At 46.4% G+C, this 25010-nt stretch overlaps 1 protein-coding gene across 1 annotated transcript in view; it reads right to left on the bottom strand.

Annotated features, from left to right (window-relative positions):
- The window catches only part of LOC147693305 (extracellular calcium-sensing receptor-like), a 77159-nt gene that overhangs the window by 25662 nt on the left and 26487 nt on the right, over nt 1-25010 (bottom strand). The window contains exons 4-6 of the mRNA XM_086935916.1: nt 24520-24738; nt 15503-15778; nt 3569-3682 (exon numbers count right to left, since the gene is read on the bottom strand). Of these exons, the coding sequence (XP_086792042.1) occupies nt 3569-3682; nt 15503-15778; nt 24520-24738 (609 nt within the window). The remainder of the gene's footprint in view (nt 1-3568; nt 3683-15502; nt 15779-24519; nt 24739-25010) is intronic.

Below are 25010 nucleotides of genomic sequence, written 5' to 3'. Positions count from 1 at the left end.
GAAGATACACGGAAAAATCACAAGTTTTATTTGGTCATCGAAAGGAGCAAGGATATCTTGGAAAAAACTAAGGAGAGGAAAACATGAAGGGGGAATAGCAAGTCCTGATCTTATTGAATACTGTAAGGCATTCCAATTTAAAAATATGAGACCACTTCTTAAGACCTCCCAGTTTCTCCCTGAACATATGCAAATCATGACTGACAGGTGTGATCATTTCCTATATAAATTTGGACACCCAAAATTCTTCAAGAAAATAAAACTGAAGATATTAATTAATGCAGCAAAAATATGGTACCAAGTTAGAAGCACCTTAAACATACCATACTATAGCTCACATGCCCCTATCTGGGATTCGCCAGGCACTCCAGAATGTTTAAAAGACTCCTTGGCCCTCCCTTTAAAGGAAAATGGAATTGTGAAATGGGGTAAACTGATGACAGGAAGTATCATAATCCCCTGGAACCAGTTAGCTATAAATACAAATGAAACAGTGTCCAAATTTAAGTACTATCAATTGACAAGCTGGGCAAAATCGATCACAGATAAAAAAGAAGGAAATGAAAACATGGAGAAAGAAATGCTGAAATCCTCCCCAATAAAAAAGGAAATATCGAGTTGGTACTGGGCTTTAATCACAGCAGGAGAAGAAGATGTACAGATTCCAGATACATTATAGAGAAATGACATACCAGATGTAGATGTATATAACATTTGGACAAAATCGTTGGAAAAGTGTTGGTCTCACATAAAACCAGTCGCGCTGAAGAGAAATCATCTTTTTACAATACAAAGGGCATATTGGACCCCTAAAAAATTATCTAAATTCAAAGGTGCCACCGTCAAAGCTTGCCCAAAATGCGGACTGGAAAGGGCAAACGATCTACATATGTTTATAGACTGCCCCATGATAGACACCTTCTGGAAAGTAGTGGGTAAGATGATATCATTGGTTCTGGGAAAACAAGTAAATGTAAGTATAACTCTTATTATTTTTGGGATTGACTTGAATAACGAATTGGTTAAGTTAACTAAAAACCAAGAAAGCCTATTGTTTGTACTGATACTTCTGGCTAGACGTCAAATTTGTATAAATTGGATTAAACCAACACCGCCTCAGCATGGGGATTGGCTAAACTCAGTAATAAAAACTAATAGAAATGACAGACAAGGGAAACCGGGTAAAAAGTTTAATTTTTGGGAAATCTGGGAAAACTTTTATAATTTGGAGCAGGACTCTTAATGAGCGAATGTGGTCTCGAAAAACAAAGTCCTATGATTAAAGCGGAGACAATAATTCAGACTGGAATCATTCCCATCGAGTAGCCAGGAAGGCTAGCTCATTCTCACGTAACCAGAATTATTGATTATGGTAAAGGTCACAGGAGCTCCCAAATCCTAAAAACAACGGATGTGAGAAACACCCCTCCTCAGATAGACCAATAAGGGGTCGTGAAGGTATAAAATGTTTGGATGGAATGGGTTCCCGAGTAAAACCTTAAACATATATGTCGCGAAATGAGGACAAACAAAAAAAAAAAATCTAATAGTGCGACCACTCCTAACCGAACTGCCCACAGCATTACCCCCTTCACGTGAAACAGCAACATTAGGATCAGGAACACCATTAGATGCTGGAGCCACATTTACACTTCTGCCACCCTGGTCTTGTAACCAAAATGTCCATTCCAATTCACTAGGACAACAACTCATCTTTCTTTTCCTAATTAAGTCAGCTTGATCCTCTCTCAATCTAACCACCTGTCTCTTATTCCACCAACCTCTCCCATTAAGAAAAACAGCTCCTTTAGAGAACTTACAAACCTTATCAGGATCATAGAAATGCGGCTCACCTTTCCTAACTGCAAAAGGTTTCTTACATAACGCCCAGTCACCAACAGTTATATCAACATCATCAACAGAACCCTTTTCGTCAAAATTCTTCTTCATACGATATTGACTGCGCTCCACAGCCTCTGGTAAATGAACAGAATGCAACCTCCCTTCAGATTTACTAGCTAGCCAAGAAGGCAGAAGTAAAGAATTAACTTTTCTACCCCTAAGTAACTCAAAAGGAGTAACTCCAGTGGTGCAATGCGGAGACACATTATAATTCCATACTTTCTGCTCTAAAAACGACCTAACATCTAACCCAGCAGCAATAGCCGCCTGGATCCCTTCTTTAAGGATTTTATTGCCACGCTCAACCAAACCGTTGGAAGTGGGAGAATACTTTGCAACCTTCAGATGTTTAATATCCAGGGATCCTAAAAACGAACACATCCTCTCAGACACGAAATGCGTTCCATTATCAGTGACTAAACATCTAGGCGCCCCCTCCACCAAAAACAACTTACTTAAAAACAAAGCAGTGATTTCAGTATTAGGGGCATCAACAAACTTATAATACATCCACTTAGAATGATAAACCACTGCAAGAATCAGATATCTGAACTCCTCAGAAAGAACTAAATAGGGCCCTGAAAAATCGAGCCCCACCTTGATCCAAGCTTCCTCAGGGAATTCAGTGGGATGTAACGAAAATGTAGTCATCTTCCAGTGCTTATCAGAAAGCAAACACTCCTCAAAACCATCAATCAAACCTCTAACCTGTGCTTCTAACCCCGGCCACCAATAGTGTTGTCTAATTTTCATGCAAGTTTTAGTTACACCTAAGTGACCCTCATGTCCCTTTTTTATAATGACCTTTCTCAAACTGGATGGAGGGACAAACTTGTCACCACTAAGAATAATACCATCCCTCACTGAAATTTCGTCTGCAACCAATGCAAAGTTCCTAAGATCACCAAAAAGATTTCTAATCTCAGGCCAACAACCTTTGCAAAAGGATAAAACCCTAGACAGCACCAAATCATCCAAACAAGCTTTCTTCCAATCCTCCTCTGAGACAAAAGAACCACAATTCTCTACAGCATCCAAAACTGCCACACATTCCACCTCATCCTCCTCAAAATTTTCCACGATCACGATCATCAGCTGACACAGCTGATTGAATCCTCGGTAACGCACACTCCAACCACAATACATAGCCGGAATTCCTAACGTGGTTACATACATAGCATTCCAACAATCCTAATGTGGTTACATACTAAACATTCCCCCACGAACAAATTCAGACCTACTACAAGGCAGTACTCTGCGTCCAAGAATTGTGTCTTAGGTGTTGCTGTGGGTTTCCCCATGCAAAACCCATGGCTTTTTGACACTGCTCCATATATACAATTATTCATGAATCTGAGGCAGTGCCAAAAATTAACTCCTTTCCAGGGAAGGAGTAAAAGTGGTGTAACAAGGAGAAATTCCTTTAATTCTCCCCATTTTCTGCTCCTTCTATGTGTGCTGCATTAACCTTCGTCTTTGCAACCACACTATTGCTTATGTAAGCAACCACACTTGCACATGTGGCCAGCTTGTACAAATACTTGCAAAGATTTTTTCCCAATGTATTTTTTTTTTGTTTTTTCAAGGGGTGTGCCAAATCAAGGAAATACATACATGTTTAAATAGTTTCTCGAAAGATTTTCATGCTCTGAAACTCACCAGGGACAGAGATTTCCCCCTGAGCACATGGAACACAGTCAAAGCAGCAAACGGGCTGTCCTTCCCTGCCTGCTCTTCTGTACCCAGGAAGGCACTCCTCACTGCAGACCGAGTGTGGGATCTGAAGGACAAAGACACCAGTGGTACTTAAATGCATCAAACAATGGGTGCTCTGCAGAATAAGGAACAGAAAAAGTCATGCAAGGAAGGAGTAAATGCTGAGTGGAACTTGCAAGAATGGTGTCACAAAAGGTCTATTTATCACACTTGCAAATACCTTTGGGCAGTGGCCATTATTACATTCATGTTTGCTAGTAAATAACCCTTCACAACTAGAATTTAGAAATTAGAATTGAGGGTGAACATTTTTCTTTGTTGATGGGGGAAAAGAGAGCAACAGAGAGAGAAAGACAGAGAGAGACACAGAGAGAGAGAGAGAGAGAGAGAGAGAGAGAGAGAGAGAGAGATTCAGAATGTGCATGGATAGATGCAGTCCGTGATTCCCCATGCCTCCCTCTAAACTGTGTACCACTGTCCATTTGGCCCCCAATGTGAAAGGAGGAAAACTGTTAAAAATGCCCTCACAATGGATATCCAAGATTAAAATAAGGGATCCTATGACCTGGGACATAAAGGACTCTTCTTCTGCTGATACCAGGATTAAAAATGTCCCTAATGTTTTACATACCAAGCCATAGTACATGACCTCCTATACTGATGAATGTTTTACGTTGCATCTCTAGAACACCCTGGGGCGTAACTCTAGATTGTCAATCGCCAAGCCATGAAATGAAGGCAGAAAATAGCCCAAGATGAGAGGCTGTTTATTATAAGGGAGGAGGATTTACTGGAAGGAGAACAAAAGCACAATTGACATATGTAGAAGGCTCAAGAACCAGGATTGTCACAGCCATTGAGGGGTAACAAGATCACAGATGCAATCTTTCCCAAATCTTCTTTTGCACCCTTGGAATGAGGGGGGGGAGGAAGGAAATGCAAACAGTCTTCCCAGAGGCCAAACCTGGGACATGAAACCACCCCAGACTTTCTGACATCAAACTTTTGAAAAGAACTACAGAAGATGGGTGTTCTCCTCTGATGCATAGGTGTCCAGTCAGGGCTGACACAATTGGGCTGTTACTAGAATGACTCAATAGGTTCCAACTCTTTTGTGATACCCGGGGGCTGGTCATTAATACTCTAAAAACTTCATGGCATTTAACTCCCACAAGTCCTACAGAAGCAACCCTCTGCTGGGTGGGACATCCTTGGTAAGAGTCGGAACCTTTGATTATCTCGGTGCCTGCCTCTCCGACAAAATGTCATGGAAGCCCCACCTAGCTAAGATGTTGATGGGGCACAAACAAGTGGCTGGAACACTCGGGAAGGAACATGGCTCCTCACAAAGTAGGCTGGTAGCCCCAGCGGACCCTTTGACGATGAAGGATTTCTGCCTTAATCACCCCAAGATAGAGAGAGCTGGCATAATCCAGCCTAGACATGATGGATGCCTGGATGATAATCTTCTGGACCATAGGATCAAAAAAGCACAACAGTGGTTTAGGCCCACATATAACACCAAAGTAGGTCCCAGCAACTTTTTTAGTTTGGACCTGAAAGCTGAGGGCTGAGTCCACCCATACATCCAGGTTTTTAACCACCTGTTTGGGGGCAGGAGCACAGCCCAAGGTTGACAGCCACCACCTCTCACTCCACAGCTCGGGATCTATCCCTACTAGCAAGATCTCATCCACCCTGCGACGGCAGCAAGATCGCTCTTAAATTTAAGAGCATCCTGCATGTAGTCCTCAGAGAGTGCTACTACCAGCTGAGTATCATCAGCAAACGATACCACCATAAGTCCTCTACTCCTAGCCACTGCTGCTGAAGGTTGAACATATAGGTTGAATAATGTAGGGCTCAGAGCCGAACCCTGAGGAACCTCTTGTTTGATGGCGTGTGACTGGTAGGTAAAAGGGGGAGCCGACACCTGGAAGGTTATCTCAGAAGGGAAGGAGGCGAACCAACCCAGGGCCAAGCCCTCGATGTCAGCCTCCTCCAACCGTTGCAGCAGGATCTGATGGGACACCGTGTCAAACGTGGTGCTGAGATCTAATAGAATTAACGCTAAGGTGCTCCGGCATCCAAAGCCGCTCTCAGGTGTTCCGACACAGCTAGGAAAGCAGTCTCCATGCTCTGGCCTGGGTGAAAACCATTCTGAGAGGAATCAAGCAAGTTGCTGCGTTTTAGGTGTCTAGTCAAAAAGGAGTTGATATGGGACTCGGTGTGCTTGGCCACCCATGACAAGAGAGAGATGGGCCGGAAATTCTCCAGTTTGGTGGCATCCACAGAGTGTTTTTTTTAAACAAAGGGACCAGGCTTAAGAGGATCAGCATGGGACCCACATTTAACCTTAATTCATAGTGTACGCATGTAGAAATAGAGAGAGGTCTATGGATAGGGCCAGATCTGATCAAAGCAGGGGGGAAGGTTGTTCAGATGTTATCCACCTTCTTAATAAAAAAGATTGCCAGATCCTCGCACTGCTGGTCCGACAAGATCAAGGGTTCAGTGGGAGACCCTGCGGGTTTGAGATCTTTTAGCATAGAAAAAACACTTTTCACTGGATTGCTGCTACTACTTATTTTGTCAGCAAAGAAAGAACCATTTTCATTCTGAATGGCCCTGTGTTTATGAAAAGGCCACCAAACCCAGTCAGTTAGAGCTTTATTACCTGCATCAGGGTCATCCAGCATACAGAGGGGATGCGTGGCGAGGAGGGTATGAAATTGGCCTCAGTTCAGTGTGTGCCAAGGACATTTAAGTATCATCTACTGAGCCACCCTTTGAGAGGGCTCTACCCTCGGGAGTGTCATGGGAACCAGGAAATGATCGGTCCAGCTCATCGGGATAGGAGTGCCCACAGTGAGAGCAGAAAGGTTAGAAAAAACTGGGTCAAGCAAATGACCTGTAGGATGGGTAGAGCCTGAAACAAATTGAGTCAGCTGAAGGGCAGAAAGGCCAGCTAGAAAATTACCTATATCCGCATCATGCAGATTGTCCAAATGAAGATTTAAATCACCAAGAATGCTGAAATTGTCAGGCTTCAAAGACAGAGAGCTAACTGCCTCAATCAGTGCCCCCCTGAACTCTTTAGAGGGTCCTGGCGGGCGATACACCAACAACCCGGACAAAGTATAGCTGACATTAAAAGAGATCCCAAAACGTGCACACTCACAGCCAGCCATAGCTTATTTCACAAAGGTACAGGAGTATCTGGATTTAAAAATAGCTGCAATTCAGTTTAACCAGGGAGCAAGAAAGACGGGAAACAGTAGGGAAGAGAGAGGGGGCACAGGGGAAAAAAGCTTTTCAATGGAAAGGAGGTAAAACAAAACAAAGAGCAGGAAGAGGCCACTATGAAGAGGGTTAGGGATTGAGAGACAAACGCTGTGGTGTGTGTTTGTGAGAGAGAGGGGTTAAAGAGATATCAAACAGCGGTGAAAGGTGTGACAGAGAAACAGACAGGTGTGAACGCAGGTGAAACAGGTGAAAAGGAGAGGTAAGTAGAGAGGCAGACAAACAGATAGACAGACAGAGAGACAGACAGACTAATAGATAGATAGATAGATAGATAGATAGATAGATAGATAGATAGATAGATAGATAGATAGATAGATAGATAAGTGTGGCTCAATGGTTAGAGCGGCAGACCCTGGTGCAGAGGTCTAGCCCGGTACCAGGGTTCAATTCACCGCCTCGGCGGGTCTTAGGCTCAAAATTCCACTGACCTGATAATTCTCGCCTCAGTGCCTATTCTAATCAGAGAGTCCCACTCTGCAACTCTGGGCAATAGCTTGCTTAATCTCCACAACGGCCCCCACAACACTAAGGATGCCTGGCCTTCACCCTGGAGGTGCCCAGGAGTGGACGCCTCACAGGGAAAGCCAGGACGGGTTCCACTGCGGTTTTCGTACAAGCGCCTTGAGACCCTTGAGGGTGAGTAGTGCGCTATACAAGTATCAATTTACATTTACATTTTTAGATAGATAGATTTGATAGAGAGGAAGACCAGTGAGAGATGTTGACAGTATGAGATTTGTGATATAGATAGATACAGATGAGAAAGAGATATCTAAGAATGAAAGAGAGGAATCAACAGGTCTGATCCAAGTAATAAGAAGATATCTGGTGACAGACAGCTGAGAGGTAGATGGCTGTTGTTGAGACTTGAAAGAAAGATACGGCTCAGAGAGGGACAGGTAAGACAAGTAATAAAGTGGCAGCTAAGAGAGTGGTGATACAGATTAGAGACTACCTACAGAGAGCCTGTTTAGAGAGAAGAAGACAAAGGGTGGTGAGACAGTGGAGAGAGGCAATGGGAGAGAGAGCTCTGAGAGAAGGGAATATGGGTGTAATAGAGAGGTGCGATAACGAGACAGTGTAGAAACACAACTAAGAGAAGCATGGAGGTGGCCAAGAGAGACAGTGACAGGTGAAAGAAGGGAGACAATTAAGAGTATGTTCCTAAAGTGACCGAGGGGGAATGGGAGACAGAGTGGTTGTACAGTTTAGAAAGATTAACAAAAATGAAAGGAAAGGCTGATATTTAGACAGAGACCGGTGATAAAAAGACAGGTACCAGAGTAAGTGATGTGGGAATCAGATGAAACATGTGAAAAAGAGACAGAACAGGTGAAAAAGTAAGACAGGAGATATTATAAGGAGATCAATGAGGAAGTTGCAGTAGACATAAAGAGGAGACAGGTGTGGTGAGAAAGAGACAGTTTCAGGTGAGAAAGACATGCCAGGGAGAGGTAATGCAAAAGGCAAAGTTGAGAAAGGGAAACATCACAGCAGGTCAGAGGTTCTATGACATCACTTTCTGCTATGTCTCTGGGGTTAAAGTGCATGGGATGTTACTTCCACTACCCCTGGTAATTTAGGGCCAGGTGTACGATCCTTCCAGTTTTCGAGTCTCAAATTGCGTTGATTTGCGACTCGCAATGTGCAACTCGCAAATTGGAATTGCAACAGTGTCTCGGACACTGTTTGCGATTCCTAATGGGGTCACAAATTGCCTGCCTCATTAACATTCATGAGACAGCTACAATTTGCAAGCCCATTGGGAATGGCTAGCACTCACAGGGATGGTGCCCTGCTGGGTCAGCAGACCAGCATGTGTGTGACCGCTTTTTAAATAAAGCAGTTTATTTTTAAATGCAGTCTATTTTCCTTAAAGGAAAACGAGATGCAATTAAAAAAGAAAAATTAAAAGTTTTTTTGTGAGTAGGCAGGGGTCCGTGGGCCCACTGCCTATTCTTAAAAAATATCTTCATTTCCAGTCACAAAGTGGCAAACTGAGTTTTTTGCAGCTGCAATTGCGGCCGCCAAACAATCTTACATTTAATTTAATTTAATTTAATTGCGGGTTTATATAGCGCTAGGAATCGACTCCCGGAGGAGTATCTCCGCGCTTCGACCGCTGGGGAACCCGTCCTGGCTCACCCTGAGAGATGGTCCCTAATTGGTATCTCTAATGTGCGACCAAGCATCCCCGGCGGTCTGGGGGGGCCGTTGTGAAGATGAGGCAAGCTAATGCCCAGAGTTGCCGAGTGTGGTCCCTGACTGGAGTAGGCACCGAGGCGAGAATTAACGAGCCCGCTGACCCTGGTCCACGACCCTGCCGCGTCGGGAATCGAACCCTGGTCCCGGGCCGTCCTCTGCTTACGGGTCTGCCGCCTCTAACCAGTGAGCCACACCACTCCACATTGAAGTGAGAGTCACAATTAGGAAGGCACCCCCCTTCCTAATAGCGAATTGCAAAACTTATCTTGTGAGTCGGTAATAGACTTGCAAAATAGGGTTTGTAAATAGGGCAGACCTATTTTTCTGTTGCAAATAGTGCGATTTCCCCTTTGCAACTGCAAAAAAACAGTCGTACATCTGGCCCTTAGTGAATCGATGACCAGGCAGTCCTCTGTTTGTAAAAATTAGAACCACTGCTTCCTGGCCAAGAGAAAGGAGATTCCTTGCGACATAGCTTGAGTGAGAACAGGAAATTGAGAATGTTTGAGTCTTTGTGAAGCAAGCCTCTGCTGGAACACACTGGAACTTGATGAAATATCCATAATTTACAATTTTCTTAACCCTTCTTTGTTAGTTAGATGCTGCCAAGTCTTGAAGAACAAGAGTATGCAAACCCAAAAAAAGATTGTGGATGTGTAGTCAGACTTTCAGAGATTGTTGTTGATGCTTGGACAAGGTCTTATGAAGTGACTATGAAGATGTGTTAGTTGGAGAAGCAAGCATGTACATTATTCAGCATTGTTCACGTCACAATAGGGTTGACCCTTCTCATACAATGCTATAGCATAGCCAGACAGAACACACATACACAGCATTCAACCTTAATTAATACATACAGGCAGGGTAATACATAACCCCCGCTCATGGGCTGGGGTGCAAAAGTGACATTACCCCTCTGGAAGAGTTTGTGTTGCTCTTTTGGACACAGGAATGAGATTAGGTCACTTTATCATGATAAGACTAATTATAAAACCCTTATTCAATGAAAGGCCTACTACTTCACTACAAAGATAGAGGAAGCAAAACACTCTATGAAAGAATTCTTTCAAACTGTGACCAAATTAACGACAGATACCTCTAATAATTGCTGTCTGTCACCAATCATTTCACAACTCTTTGCACAACTTCTTTTTGGACAAAGTGGAAACAGTCTACAACATATTTTCTTCCTCCATCCCTCACTCTGCTGTTGATAGTACTCCTACCACCTCTCTTATAGAGCAATCAACCATTAATGAGTTCACTGTTCCTTTTATAGAACATGTTACTAACACACCGAGAGCCAAGCTTTCTGGCTCCCCCTGGATCCTCGTCCTCCAAGGGTGGCCAAACTAGTAGCAGAAGAAACCATTGCCTCTCAGCTCACAACCATCTACCATCTCATGTTCACAAATGGGTAGTTCCCTTCCATTTTGGAGAAAGCCTCTATGCTTCCTCTATTAAAAAAGATGACCTTGGATCCCAAGGATCCTAGCAGTTATTACCCCATTTTCTGCTTACCTCTACCAGCACAGGTAGCAGAAACTATCATGAATTCCCAGTTGGTTGGCCACATTCAAACTAATAATCATCAAGACACCACTCAATTCAGCTTCCGCAGTGGCCATCGCAGGAAATAGCCCTGATCAAGGTCACTGAGGAAATCATGCAGGAGCTTGGCCTGGGCAGAGAGGCTGCCCTCATCCTGCTTGATTTCTCAGCAGCTTTTGGCACAGTGAATCATGAGCCCCTGCTGTATCAACTGAAAGACATTGGTGTCACCAGTCCCTCCTGGAATCTGCTGAAGTAATTTCTTTCTTGCCGGGAACCTTCGGTCTGACTTGGTGAATTCACCTCATATTGTTTCTCCGTCCCAAGAGGGGTCCATCAGGGGTCCTCGCTCAGTCAGACACTTTTTTTTATAACTCTTTTTATTGAGTAAGGAACCAAAAAAGAAACAATAGCATCAGGTGATATAACAATCAGCATCAATGTGTGAGTCCACTTGTCGTTCGTACAGGGTCACATAGAACAATATTCAATAAACACTGAAAAGAAATTTGGGCTCACAGGGATTCCTGCGCTTCTGTAACCATTTGCCGCATCAGGGGCGTACATATCTCGCCGCGATAGCTATTCCATGCCCCCCATACCTTCCCCCATTTCTCTGGGCAACCCCTGGCCACATATACTGCCCTTTTCCTGAACATACACCAGTCTAAGTCCTCCGCCCATTTAGTAATTCGGGGTAGCTGGCTAGCCCCCCACAACTGAGCAATATTCCGTTTCGCCACCATACATACCAACGTCACCCATTGTTTCAGACTCCTGTTCAGACCTGTGGGTTCCCACACATTTAATAAACATCTCCAGGCCTCCAGTCGTATCTCCTCCCCCAATACTTCTTTCATCTCATCATGTATCTTTGTCCAGAAGATCTGTATTTCCACACAAAGCCAAATGATATGTATAAAAGTGCTCCACGCCCTCTTCTACACTCTCCGCTCACCACTCGTCCCATGTGCACTGGTCAAGGCCCTGTAATATATGTCCTATGTAAGATCTTAAGCTGCACCAATCTGAGCCTCATCTGAACTGCAACCACTTTAGGAGAGGAGACTGCCTCCACCCAGTCTTCATCATCTAATTCCAATCCGTCTGCATCCCACAATGCTCTAATGCGCCCTAGCGGGTCATCCATGTTATTTACAAGCTTCCTATATATTTAGGAAATAGTCTTTTCTGGGATGTGTCTGTCTAGTACGCGGTCTTTGAGAGGAGAAGCCTCCGGAAGCGCTGTGTCTCCAGGTACGTGGGCGAGAAGGGCATGTCTAATCTGTCGGTATCGAAAATGTTCATTATCATTCAAACTGTGTTGTTGTTTGAGAAAGTCAAATGTATGCACACTGTCCACACTCCACACATTCCTGATCTGGCTAATTCCAATGAGGTCCCACCTGTCAAATCCTTTAGATTTCCATAATCTCCCAAGCTTCTCATAGCAGAGCAGGGGGTTGGCCAACGTCAACTTTCCCTCCCATCCCAGACTTCTGGTAGCCGCGTGCGAGACATGTACGGCATGCGCTCTCGGACCCACCAGCGGGAACCTCCCGGATCTGGCATATAAGGCTCAGTATATATCTCCACCCGGCGCCTGCCCACGGTCCATACCATACCCCGGGTCCCCGAGGGGCCCATAGACAATATTATTTACCGCCGCAAGGTGTGAGGCCCAATAATACTTCCTCAAATCTGGTAGCCCGATACCCCCATCATACCACGGGAGGACTAATTTTACAAAATCTATACAAGGTCTGCCGTCCCAGAGGAGCTGCAGTTGAAGTGTCTCAATCTCTTTAAAGTAGGAGGCCGGCACCGGGTCCATGGTGGTCTGGAGTGCATATATGAACCGAGGCAATGCCATCATCTTGAATAGCACCGCCCTCCCAAGCAATGATAGTGGGAGAGCTTTCCAGCGCTCCACATCGTTTTTAAACCGGCTCAAGGGGGGTCCTACATTTTTAGCATATCTCATCTTCGGGTTCAGGGTTATATATATTCCTAGATATTTGAATCCCACGGCTCAATCTTTATAGGGCATGACTGCGGAATCTCAGGTGGCTTTCCCGATAAAACAAACAGTACTGATTTCGACCAGTTTATAGAAAACCCTGAGTATCTGCCAAATATGGACAGGACATCTAAAAAATTAATCAAGGACGCCCTAGGATTGGTGAGGTACAGCAGGATATCATCGGCGTAAAGCGAAATGTTATCCTCCCACTCTGTCCTCCACCGCAAGCCACATGTAGACCGGTCCCATCGGACCCATTCCGCCAAAGGCTCCAGAGCAAAAAGAAGTGGAAACAGCGGGCAACCCTGTCTCCTGCTCCTCCCGAGGGAAAAGTCAGCTGATTTACAATTATTTACCACCACCCTGGCCAAGGGGGTAGCATACAACAATTTAACCCAACCAACAAACTCTGGACCAAAGCCCAGCTTATTCAAAACCACAAACAAATAAGCCCATTCGACCCTATCAAATGCCATGGTGGCATCCAAGGACACCAGTACCGCCGGCTCCAGTATCTGTTGGGAGTCACCCAGGATCCTGTGTAATCTCCGCAGGTTCAGGGCTGTGCTGCGACCTGGCATGAAGCCGGATTGATCGGGGTGTACCAAGGTGGTGACGACCTTGACCAGCCAGGTGGCCAGCAATTTTGCCAAAATCTTAGGCTCAGCGTTGAAAAGTGAGATGGGCCTATACGAGGAAGGTGACGTCTTAGGCTTGCCCGCCTTGTGAATGACCACAATGTTTGCCACCCGCTGGTTGTAAGGAAGCTGACCATATACCCTACTTTAGGAACATAGCACGAATATGGGGAGCGATTTTATGGGCATTCAATTTGTATAGTTCTATTGGTATCCTGTTTGGACCCGTTGCCTTCCCAGAGTTTATGCCTCTAATCGCCTGCGCGACTTCATCGTCAGTAAAAGCTGAGTCCAAATATTCCCTATTATCCTCAGATAAACTCGGCATGCAGATATCCTTAATCATTTCACCATTTTCGGCCTCTGTAAATCTACCAAACGTGGTGTACACTTCTTTCAAGTGCGCAGAAAATTCATCTGCCACTGCCTGCGGATCTGTAATTCTATCGGATCCTGACCCCTCTAGCTCAGGCACCAACCTAGAGGTCCACTCCCCAGGCTCCAACTAAGCAATCAACTTACCGGCCTTGTCCCCGTGTTCATACATTCGACATTGTACGGCATTGTTTTGAGCACTCGCTCTCTCCCTGGAGAGGCCATTATATTCGTCCTGTTTTAACTTCAGTAGATGAAGGTCTTCCTGAGCGGCTGATTCAGCCACCTGTTCCTCTAACCTTGTCACTTCAGCCTCTACCCTAATCACTTCTGCCTGGTGTTTCTTTTTCTTGCCCGCAACCAAGGAGAGGACCTCACCCCTCAACATGACTTTATATGCCTCCCACAATGACTGTGCCGAATCAAAGGTACCTACATTCTCTTGGAAATAACGTTCCGAACCCGGAGTATCTCCTTTATAGTGGCAGGATCCTTCAGATGCCACGCAAGACCCAAGGGGAGGGTAAGAAAAACTGCACTCAAATCCCTAAAGGTATCTGATTGAAGGCCAGGTGGCACATATATAGACAAAAAGGTAACTGTCTTCCCCCCAGCTGCCCGAGACACCGACATATCTACTTCTCTCTGATCTGACCATGTAGCCTGAATTGCCATTGGAAAGGAATTCAGAATACCAACCCCCCTGGACCCCAATGTAAACCCAGCGTGCGCCACCAGTTTATATCCCCCCTTATGGAGGTCCATTCAACGATTACCAATAAGATGTGTCTCCTGCAGTAGTACTACGTCCGGGGCATGTCTTCTAACTAGCTGATTCACCATCCCTCTCTTAATCTTGTCACCCAGACCATTAACATTCCAGCTCAGCACCCGTATCCCCGATCCCTGACTAGTACGCGACATTTAACCCACAACACATACGTCCAGCTGCAACATTATCACCTGATGCAAAAAGAAAACAAATACAAGAAGAAATCCCCTGTCCCCAACTGTGGAAGTAAAAGTTTTTTTCTCAGAATCGAATATGTCCAATGTACAAAATTGGGAACTCAAAAATGGACCAAGCAATGCAAAGATTACCTTGATGGATAACATCACAATACCCACACACACCACCCCCTCCAACTTCCATCCCCCTTCCCTGCACCCCTGCATATGGCCAGTGCCCATCCCCAACTCGCAGTGTGCCTGTCGCACAGTCTCCCACCAACTAAATAACTAAAGGTAGTAGTGAGGAGGAAACCAATGCTCTGCCCCTACCCCCAGCCCCAGAAATATCAACTTCCGCCCTGCTTTTTTTTTTTACGACAATCAAGAAAGCTCTCCCAATCAGGAAAAGATGGCAGTCAGGCCATTTCACAGAATTCAATTCAAAGTGCCCCCCAAGTGCATTCAAACCCAGGCTCTTGATCCTACTGTTCCGTTCTCCCCTCTTCTTCCTCGTGTTCCTGTCTCTCGGCTCCAGGCGCAGGTCTACTATCAATCCAGTCCATTGCCACTTCCGGATTGTCAAAAAACCAGGGCCTTCCCTCAATTTCCACCCGCAATCGAGCCGGGTACATCATCCCATATCGCAGTCCCTTGTTTTGCAGCTTCATTTTCCCTGGGAGGAAACCTTGTCTTTGCTTCTGCTCTGTCTATGTAAAATCTGGGAAGACGGAGAGCGATGTATTCTCTTGTCAGACACTTTTATTGTCTATATAACTCCCTTGGCCAAAGTAATAAAAACCTTGGTTTTTGCTTTAAAATTCCACATGTACGATACCCAAATGGTCATCTCCAAGGCCAAGGATGACACAGGCACAGACTCCAGATTCTGCGACTGTATGCAGGCAGTTTTACCTGGCTCGGCAGGAGCTTTTTCCTGAGAGCCATAAAAACTTGGATTGATCTGCCATTGCACGTCAAAAGCACACTCAACCTTTTGTCTTTCAGGAAGCTTCTGAAGACCTGGCATTTTAATATTTACTAGCCACATAAATCGTCTTTTGCCTTTGCCTTTCTCCTGCTTCACAGCCAGTGCCAAGATACCTCCAGACAGCTTAATAACATAAAATAGCATAACAAAAGGCTTGAGTATTTTCTGCTGTTTAGCTTCTTCTGGACTAGATCATTACAATCAGGGGCCTTTGACCCTCTCTGACTTCCACAATTCCATCCAGAGGTGCCCAAAGACCACACAGGACCAACAATTCTTAATTAATTGTAGATCATTTAAAATCGTAACAATATCAGCACAAATGTTAAAAAAAAGAAAATGAATAATAAAACCTAATATATTTGGCATATCCCTCAAGGACCCTAATAAAAACAACCCCATTATATTCTCAAAAAACCCTGCACTGCTTGTCCTCCCCGATGGCTTGGATGACCGTCAAGAGGTACCGACGGACAGAGCGGTGCCTCCCTTTTCCCTGAGCCGCTGACAGGTGAGGTGGGGTATCTTCCTCATGCATATCGGATACCATCAGCTGTATGGGTTTGCAGAAGAAGGAAGGTACATTCCTGATTACAGGTGATCCGGTTGTATTGTTTCCAACCGCTTCAAGTGTACTTGTAGTTATTGTTATACATATTTATTTATTTTTTACTTTCATCACGTTCTGCAGTAGCACTACTTTAGTTTGTCCTGAAGAAGGCACAGGACAATATGTGGTCCTGTGGGCTGAAACATGTTGACCTCTTTTTCAAACATCAGACAGTTACTTGTTACAAAATGTCGTTTGCACTGTTTTTAGTTTGGACTGTGAGAGACATTAATAAATATAGGGTTTGTCATAGTTCAATTTTAAATTCACATATCACTTTTTGTTATTATGCACTGCATTTATTTCCCACACAAGTCAATGGCTCTCTTCTGGTCATTTAAATAGGAGTATACTTTCCTCGCATGATTATCAGAAATAAAACATCCTCAGGCTCCCCGATCCCTATAATGGGGTAGTAGCCCTTAGTGTCACCAGGTTGACTGAAAGAGGATACCCAGATGATGAAGCATGTCACCAATTGGTGAGTGATGGGAATCCATCTATTTAAGTAGGACTTCTTATTTAAATGAGACTTTTCATTACAGTGATAAAACATTAATACTTGTTTTCACAGTTTATCGTGCTCAGAACATTATTATTCTATTTCAGACCCTTCGATGCTCGTGGTATAGAAGCATTGTGTAGTGGGGTAAGGTATCCAGGCAGGTCTCTAAAGATTGCCTCGGGCCCTCTCTAAAGTTGTGTATTCTTCGGTATTCCATCAACAACATTAGTTGAACCCATTACACATACCCCCCTTTAGGAAGTGAACGTTGGTCATGAATCTCATCATCAGGCCCATGCTCTGGAGCCTGTGGTTTAGAAGAAGGAGTATCTTTGAGCAAAAATGCAATATCTGCAGCCATTAGGTTAGAGACATTCTCCTGAAGTTCAGTACGAGAAAGAGAGACCACCTCTTCCTCATGAGGAGGGACAGGGTCCAAGTAAACAGGATGCTGTTTCTCTACACACTTTCACTCCTCCATGCTTGAAGCAGGACGGACAGTGAAAGGACCTAGAGGTACAGCAAGTTAAGTCAAGTCAAGTCAAGTCAAGTCAAGAATTTGTTTAGCGCACTACTCACCTAGAGGGTCTCAAGGCGCTTCAGGGAGAGGGATTCGCTACTTATCAAACAGCCAAGTTTTGAGTTGTTTTCTGAAGGAGAGGTAGTTCTGTGTAAGACGGAGGTGGGTGGGGAGGGAGTTCCAGGTTTTGGCCGTTAAGTAGGAGAATGATCTTCCTTCCATGGTGGTTCTTCGGATGCGTGGAATCGCGGCGAGGGCTTGGTTGGACGATCGTAGTTGGCGGGTGGGGGTGTAAAAGGTCAGGCGAGTGTTGAGGTATCTGGGTCCTAGGTCGTGGAGAGCCTTGTGTGCGTGAGTGAGGAGACGGAACGTGATTCTCTTGTTGACGGGGAGCCAGTGAAGGTCTCTCAGGTGGCCGGATATGTGACTGTGGCGGGGTATGTCTAGGATGAGTCGAGCCGAGGCGTTCTGAATGCGTTGAAGTCTTTTCTGCAATTTGGCTGTGGTTCCGGCGTAGAGGGGGTTTCCGTAGTCCAGTAGGCTTGTGACAAGTGCTTGGGTGACCGTCTTCCTTGTTTCGGTTGGGAACCATCTGAAGATTTTTCGGAGCATGCGTAGGATGTTAAAACATGACGATGAGATGGCGTTGACTTGTCTGGTCATCGAGAGGGAGGAGTCTATAATGAATCCCAGCTTGCGAGCATGGTATGTTTGTTTGGGTGCACTTCCTAGGGCCAGTGGCCACCATGAGTCATCCCATGCCGAGGTGGATGATCCTAGGATGAGGACTTCCGTTTTGTCTGAATTCAGTTTTAGGCGGCTGTTCTTCATCCACTCGGCTACCTCCTTCATTCCTTCGTGTAGGTTGGTTTTGGCGGTGTTTGGGTCTTTGGTGAGGGAGAGGATCAGCTGTGTGTCGTCAGCGTATGAGATGATGTTGAGGTTGTGCTGGCGTGCAATGGATGCAAGGCACTCATGTAGACGTTGAAGAGGGTGGGGCTGAGCGATGATCCTTGTGGTACGCCGCAGATGACTTTGGTGACCTCTGATCTGAAAGGGGGAGGCAGACTCTTTGGGTTCTTCCGGCGAGGAACGATATGATCCAATCCAATGCTTTTTCTTGTAACTCGACGTTGCTGAGGCGTTGTACAAGGGTGCGGTGGCAGACCGTGTCAAACGCTGCGGAGAGGTCCGGGAGAACGAGGGCAGCTGTTTCCCCGTTGTCAAGTAGTGTCCGGATGTCGTCTGTGGCTGCAATGAGGGCGGTCTCGGTGCTGTGGTTGGCTCGGAAGCCGGACTGTGAGGGATCGAGGGAGCCGTTAGACTCGAGGAAGGAGGCGAGCTGACTGTTGACGGTCTTCTCTATGACTTTGGCAGAGAATGCGAGGAGCGAGATGGGGCGGTAGTTTTTAAGTTCGGTGGGGTCTGCAGTAGGTTTCTTCAGGAGGGCACTGAGTTTGGCGTGTTTCCAGCTTTCCGGGAAGGTAGCGGTGTTGAGGGAGCAGTTGATGATGTCCCTGAGTTGGGGTGCGATGATGGAGTCGACCTTGTTGACGATGTGGTGGGGGCATGGGTCGGTTGGTTATCCGGAGTGGCTGGAGTTCATCAAGCGGATGGTGTCTTCGGTGCTAATCGGGGTCCAGGCGCGGAGGGTGGTGGAGGGGGGCTTCAGTTCAGTGGTGAGGGGAGTGGACTGGTCGCCGAAGCTGTTATGTATGTCCGTGATCTTGCTGTGGAAGAACGAGGCTAGAGAGTCGCAGAGGTCTTGAGAGGGAGTTATGTCATTGGTGCCGGCGCTGGGATTGGTGAGCTCTTTGAAAATGATAAAGAGTTCCTTGCTGTTGCGGGCGTTGTTGTCTAGTCGATCCTTGAATGCTGATTTCTTGGTGGAGCGGATCAGCTGGTGGTGTTTGCGGGTGGCGTCCTTGAGGGCGGTCATGTTGTCTGTGGTTGGGTTTCATCGCCAGGCTTTCTTGAGGGCGCGGCAGTTCTTTTTGGAGTTCTTGAGGTCGTCGTTGACCCAGGAGGCTTTTTTGTTCCCTGGCTTGTTGTGATGGTTTGTCAAGGGTGCTAATTGGTCAGCGCAGTGGGTGATCCACTGTGCGTGATTGATGGCTGCTTGATTTAGGGTCCGTTGATATGGCGTGAGGGTTTTGGTTCAGCGATGTGGTGAGCTGGTCGGTGGTAACTTTGTTCCAGTTTCTGCGGGGAACTTGTTGCGGGTGGTGGTGGGTCGTGGTCTTTCTGAAGCTGAAGTGGACGCAGCTGTGGTCTGTCCAGTGGAGTCCCGTGGCGTGATTAAAGGAGATGTGCTTGCTGGAGGAGAAGATTGGGTCGAGCGTGTGTCCGGCGTAGTGGGTGGGGGTATTCACCAGTTGTTTGAGTCCGAGATTGGCGAGGTTGTCCAGCAGGGTGGTGGTGTTGTTGTCGTTGTTATTCTCTAGGTGGAAGTTGAGGTCCCCTAGGAGAATGTAGTCGTCAGAGGGGAGGGCGTGTGGGCTAATAAAGTCAGCGATGTCTTCGCTGAATTGTGTGCGGGGTCCTGGGGGTCTGTAAATGAGGGTGCCTCTGAGTGTGGTTTTCAGGTCGGTGTGTATCTGGAAGTGGAGGAGTTCGGTGGCTATGAGGGTGTCTTCAGAGCTGGTCGAGATGCGAATGGTGTTCTTATGGACGATGGCGATGCCTCCCCCTGTTTGGTTGATGCGGTCTCTTCGGATGATCTTGTAACCGTCCGGGATGGCTATGGCGATGTCAGGCGCTGAAGAGGCGTTCATCCAGGTTTTCGTAAGAAAGGCAACATCCGGTGATGTGGTGTCGAGTAAGTTCCATGGTTCAATGGCTTGTCTGTGGACCGAGCGGGTGTTGAGCAGGATGCACTTCAGGTGGTTATTGTCGGAACTCTGTTTGGGGTTTGGGGGTGTAGTGAGGGTCTTGATGCAGAAGAACTTGCAGGATTGGCAGGTGAAGGGTCTATGGGTACGTCCTGGGGCGGCTTGATGGCAGTCTTGGAGGTGGCTGGTGTTGAGTGCAGTGAGGGTTGAGGCGTCGTAGGTTCGACGGCAGGGATGGCAGTTGCGGGGGCCAGGGGGTCTGGCCCTAGGCGCGGTCCAGACGTGGACGGGCGTAGACGGGCTTACCTTTGGCGTGCCTTCAGCGAGCATGGGGCGCGTCCGCTGCGCGTATGTGTCTCTGCCATAAGTGGAGAGTGGAGGGGGGTGGAGCGAGGGAGGAGCAGCTGGGAGGCGGGAGCGGGGTGGCGAGTGGGGAGGCTCGGTCGAAGCTGGAGGGAGCGGGGGTGGGGCCGCGGGGGAGCAGCGGCAGGGACTGGCTAAGGGCACAACAAAAATGGCTAAACAATGCTGGGCGAGATCAGGCTCAATAAGGGAAGACACAGGCACAAAGGAGGTCGCGGGCACAGAAACAAACTGTGGCGCAAATGGCTGGCACTAATCAAAGCAATGCAGGAGATGCAGCGATATCAATGGCACAAATGGCTTGCACTAATCAAAGCAATGCACGGCGATACAACGATACCTGGCAGCAACAGGATGCAGGGGATACCACGATCGATACCAGGCAGGGAGGGACGAGCTGGGAGTAAGCATGGGCGAATTTTGCGAATCTGGCGTTCGCGAATTTCGCGAATTTGCGAACTCGCAATCCGCAAAATCCGCGAATTCTCGCGAATTTGCGGATTTTTTTTTGTGTTCGCAAGGATTTCTGCCAGTTCGCAAGGATTTGTGACAGTTCGCGAGGGTTTTGTAACAGTTCGCAATCGCGAACTTACATGTCGGCTCGCAACGGTCACGATTATGTTGTTTCTACGTCTGGTTCATCATCATAGGTTCCCAGCACCCTCTGTTTCACCCCTGCCACCCTCTGTTTTACCCATGCCACCCTCTGGTACATCAATGCCTTATGCCACCCTCTGGTTCATCATCACTGTAGATTATGGGGGGAAAAAGCAAGCACACCTGCCTGCTTCAACTGACATGAATTCATTTGGGGTTGATTTATTAATGTGTCACTTTTTTTAAATTCCAGTCTGGCACCTGCATCCTTATCTGTAATTTGCTTTCTGTTGCAGTGCAATTTTTTTTTCCAGGACCTTTGTGGCCTACTTGTAGCTATTCTATGAGCCTGCTGTGAGGGTCAGAGCAGGGTCAAACAATTGTTGCAACTAGCAACTGAACTCTGGAGGGGCCCTTGTCAGGAAGCACTACAGGGAATGGTTACTAATGATGAGTTTGAACTTTTGAACCTGCTTTCACTTTTGCAAAACTCGTTTTTCTGCAGAGCAGCATTACAGCAACTTTAATGCCACACCAAGCTTATATGAGAAAGTTGATTTCTAATCCAAAAGTTATCCAAAGAAAATCAAAAGGCCTCAAATCTAAAAAAGTGCAGGCAAATGTCAACCTGAGGAGTTATTCAGATAAAAATAATCATTTTCAGAAGGTCTATGCTGCTTGCTAGTAGATTTCTTGTGCGGAATTGCAATTTTTTGTAATTTCGCGAGTGCGAGATTGTTGCTGCCCGCCGCACGTACATGTTCGCAATTGCGAACTTACACCGCAAAGAAAAAAAATCCGCTGCGTGCGAATTTGCGGATTTTGCGGGAAATTCGCGAATCTCGCGGATTGCGAATTTACCGAAAATCCGCAAAATCCGCGAGCGTAACGGATTTTCCGCCCATGCTTAGCTGCGAGTGGAGCGACCGGTTCTGACCAGGTCAGGACAGTCACAGCTCCTTGACTGGCAGGACCAGTTTAGAGTTTGTTTGTGGGAGGGAGGAGCAGCTGGGAGGCAGGAGCGGGGTGGCGAGCGGGGAGGCTCGGTCGAAGCTGGAGGGAGCGGGGGTGGGGCCGCGGGGGAGCAGAGGCAGGGACGGGCTCAGGGCACAACAAAAATGGCTAAACAATGCTGGGCGAGATCAGGCTCAATAAGGGAAGACACAGGCACAAAGGAGGTCGCGGGCACAGAAACAAACAGTGGCGCAAATGGCTGGCACTAATCAAAGCAATGCAGGAGATGCAGCGATATCAATGGCACAAATGGCTGGCACTAATCAAAGCAATGCACGGAGATACAACGATACCAGGCAGCAACAGGATGCAGGGGATACCACGATGGATACCAGGCAGGGAGGGACGAGCTGCGAGTGGAGCGACCGGTTCTGACCAGGTCAGGACAGTCACAGCTCCTTGACTCGCGGGACCAGTTTAGAGTTTGTTTGTGGGAGGGAGGAGCAGCTGGGAGGCGGGAGCGGGGTGGTGAGTGGGGAGGCTCGGTCGAAGCTGGAGGGAGCGGGGGTGGGGCCGCAGGGGAGCAGCGGCAGGGACGGGCTAAGGGCACAACAAAAATGGCTAAACAATGCTGGGCGAGATCAGGCTCAATAAGGGAAGACACAGGCACAAAGGAGGTCGCGGACACAGAAACAAACAGTGGCACAAATGGCTGGCACTAACCAAAGCAATGCAGGAGATGCAGCGATATCAATGGCACAAATAACTGGCACTAATCAAAGCAATGCACGGCGATACAACAATACCAGGCAGCAACAGGATGCAGGGGATACCACGATCGATACCAGGCAGGGAGGGACGAGCTGCGAGTGGAGCGACCGGTTCTGACCAGGTCACTTCAACAAAATGCTTTGAATATTGTGAGATATGAGCATTGTTCATTCATAAAACACCCATAAATGCATAGTGAGGCACAAGTATTGCCTCCTGCTGCAAAACCAAGGTGACAGTAAGTATACTGCAAGCTGCACTCTGCTCTCAGAAGCAATGTCCTGAGAGCCGGTCATACTGCTTTTACCTTCTCCTCTCTGCCTGAAACACATGAGTTTGGAGGGATACAAAGTCCACACACCCATTCCGCTAATTTATGCTGTAGAAGAGACCACCTCTCTTTCCCCTATCCATGGCAGTCCACAGAAAGTGTACTCTATCCTTTCAAATGCAGGATACCAGCAGAGTCTGCTGAGCACCAGACTTCAATCCAGACTGTTGCTCAGATTTAAGTAGCTAACCATCTGCGGATATTGAGCAGTGATACCATAGTGGCAATGCATCAATTAAACATACCTGCAGAGCAGGAACCGTGCAAATGTCTCTGCAGGAGACACAAGGAAATGTCCATTCATACGGTCAGGTTACCGTTCCCCTTACCCTCACTTGTTTACTACTGCTACCTTACACACTACTCTTAACTCCTTACCCGTATCTTACCCTCAACTCCTTACGCTTAACCTTGCCCCTTATCTTTATCCTTAATGTATTACTCCTACTCCTTACTCCCACTTTTATCCCTGTAACCTTACTGTTTGTACGTAACCTGCTACTTTAACCTTTTACACCTACGCTTAACCTCTAACCCTTAGCTCTTAATATGATTCCTTTATCCTAAACCACAGCACTTACCCTCTGCTCCTTACAATTACTTCTTTACCTTTATACCCTTAACCTGTTACTTCCCTGCCCCATAGCCTCTTGCCATTAACTCTTTACTCTTATACCACCACCAATAACCTACCCACAAACTATTTTTCCCTTAAGCAAGCCCATTCCCTTAATCCCTCAAACACCTACCCCTTTACCCATAACTCTATATCCTTAACTCTTCAATTGTTACGTTGCACCTCAACCCTTGCTTCTTACGTTTAAGTTTACCCCTTTACTCCTTACTCCTGTCCTCTTGCTCAAGCTATTTGATAGAGAGTAATTGTCTCCTGGAAGTCATGGCTCCTCATGTATACAGGCCTGGGATGCTTAAGACAGATGAGGAGGAAATCTAATGATGGTGGTGGGCTATTTCCATGTTTCAGTTAATCATACCTATGCACCTTCTTTAGAGTTCATCTGTATTGTCATTGTTGTACATGTTATATTATGTTATGTGTATTTGTATATTGCAGAACTTACCTGGGAGACTAAGTGAATAGCCAGATCTTCAGCTCCATGCAGAATTCAAGAACAGAGGAGGTAGGATCTAGGGGAGATAGTTCCAGGCTTTAGGAGTGTGGTATGAGGAGGTAGGACCTCGAGATCTAGTTCCACATATGTGGGGGTTGTCTGCAAGTACAAATGAAGCTGAGCGGAGGTGTTTGAAATATTTATGGAAGTCAGTGTGGTTGCTGAGGTGCATGGGGCCAATTTTATGTAAAGTAAAATGGCAACATATCTTACACACAGATCACCATATGTGAAATAAGCCCTCCTCACCTGGTTGTTGCTGGCCCACAATATGTTCTTTGAGTTGACATGCACCTCTTCACCATGTTGGGAGTCAAACCTTCCCACATTTATCAGCCGGATGTCATCTTCGTCAAATACCTGCACACTGAAGATGTCAAAAGCGTTCACAGGATCTCCATTCACATCAAAGTATATGTCTGCACCAGAATCAAGTGTGACGTTGATGTTCTTCACATAGTGGAGGACCTGAGGGATTAGAAAACAGAATGATAGTCTCTTTGACATGTTGAAACCACTACTGGAACATTGCAAGAACTATTGAGTGCTGAGTCAGATCTGTTCTTGGATGGAGGTGTGTAGTGGGCACCATAGCAGACTGATTGTTGTTCAGAGGTGGGGAGGAAAAAGTAACATGCTCAAAATACTATATTTTATGCAATGTATTCACAGATTAGGCACAATTTCTAAGACATAATTAGAACTGTAAGTAAGACATTTTGACTGGGAGAATGCTCATC

The sequence above is a fragment of the Lissotriton vulgaris genome, chromosome 8, assembly GCF_964263255.1.
Source record: "Lissotriton vulgaris chromosome 8, aLisVul1.2, whole genome shotgun sequence".
NCBI lineage: Eukaryota > Metazoa > Chordata > Amphibia > Caudata > Salamandridae > Lissotriton > Lissotriton vulgaris.
Note: the sequence above shows the minus strand (reverse complement) of the source record. Positions and strands in the feature narration are given on the sequence as shown.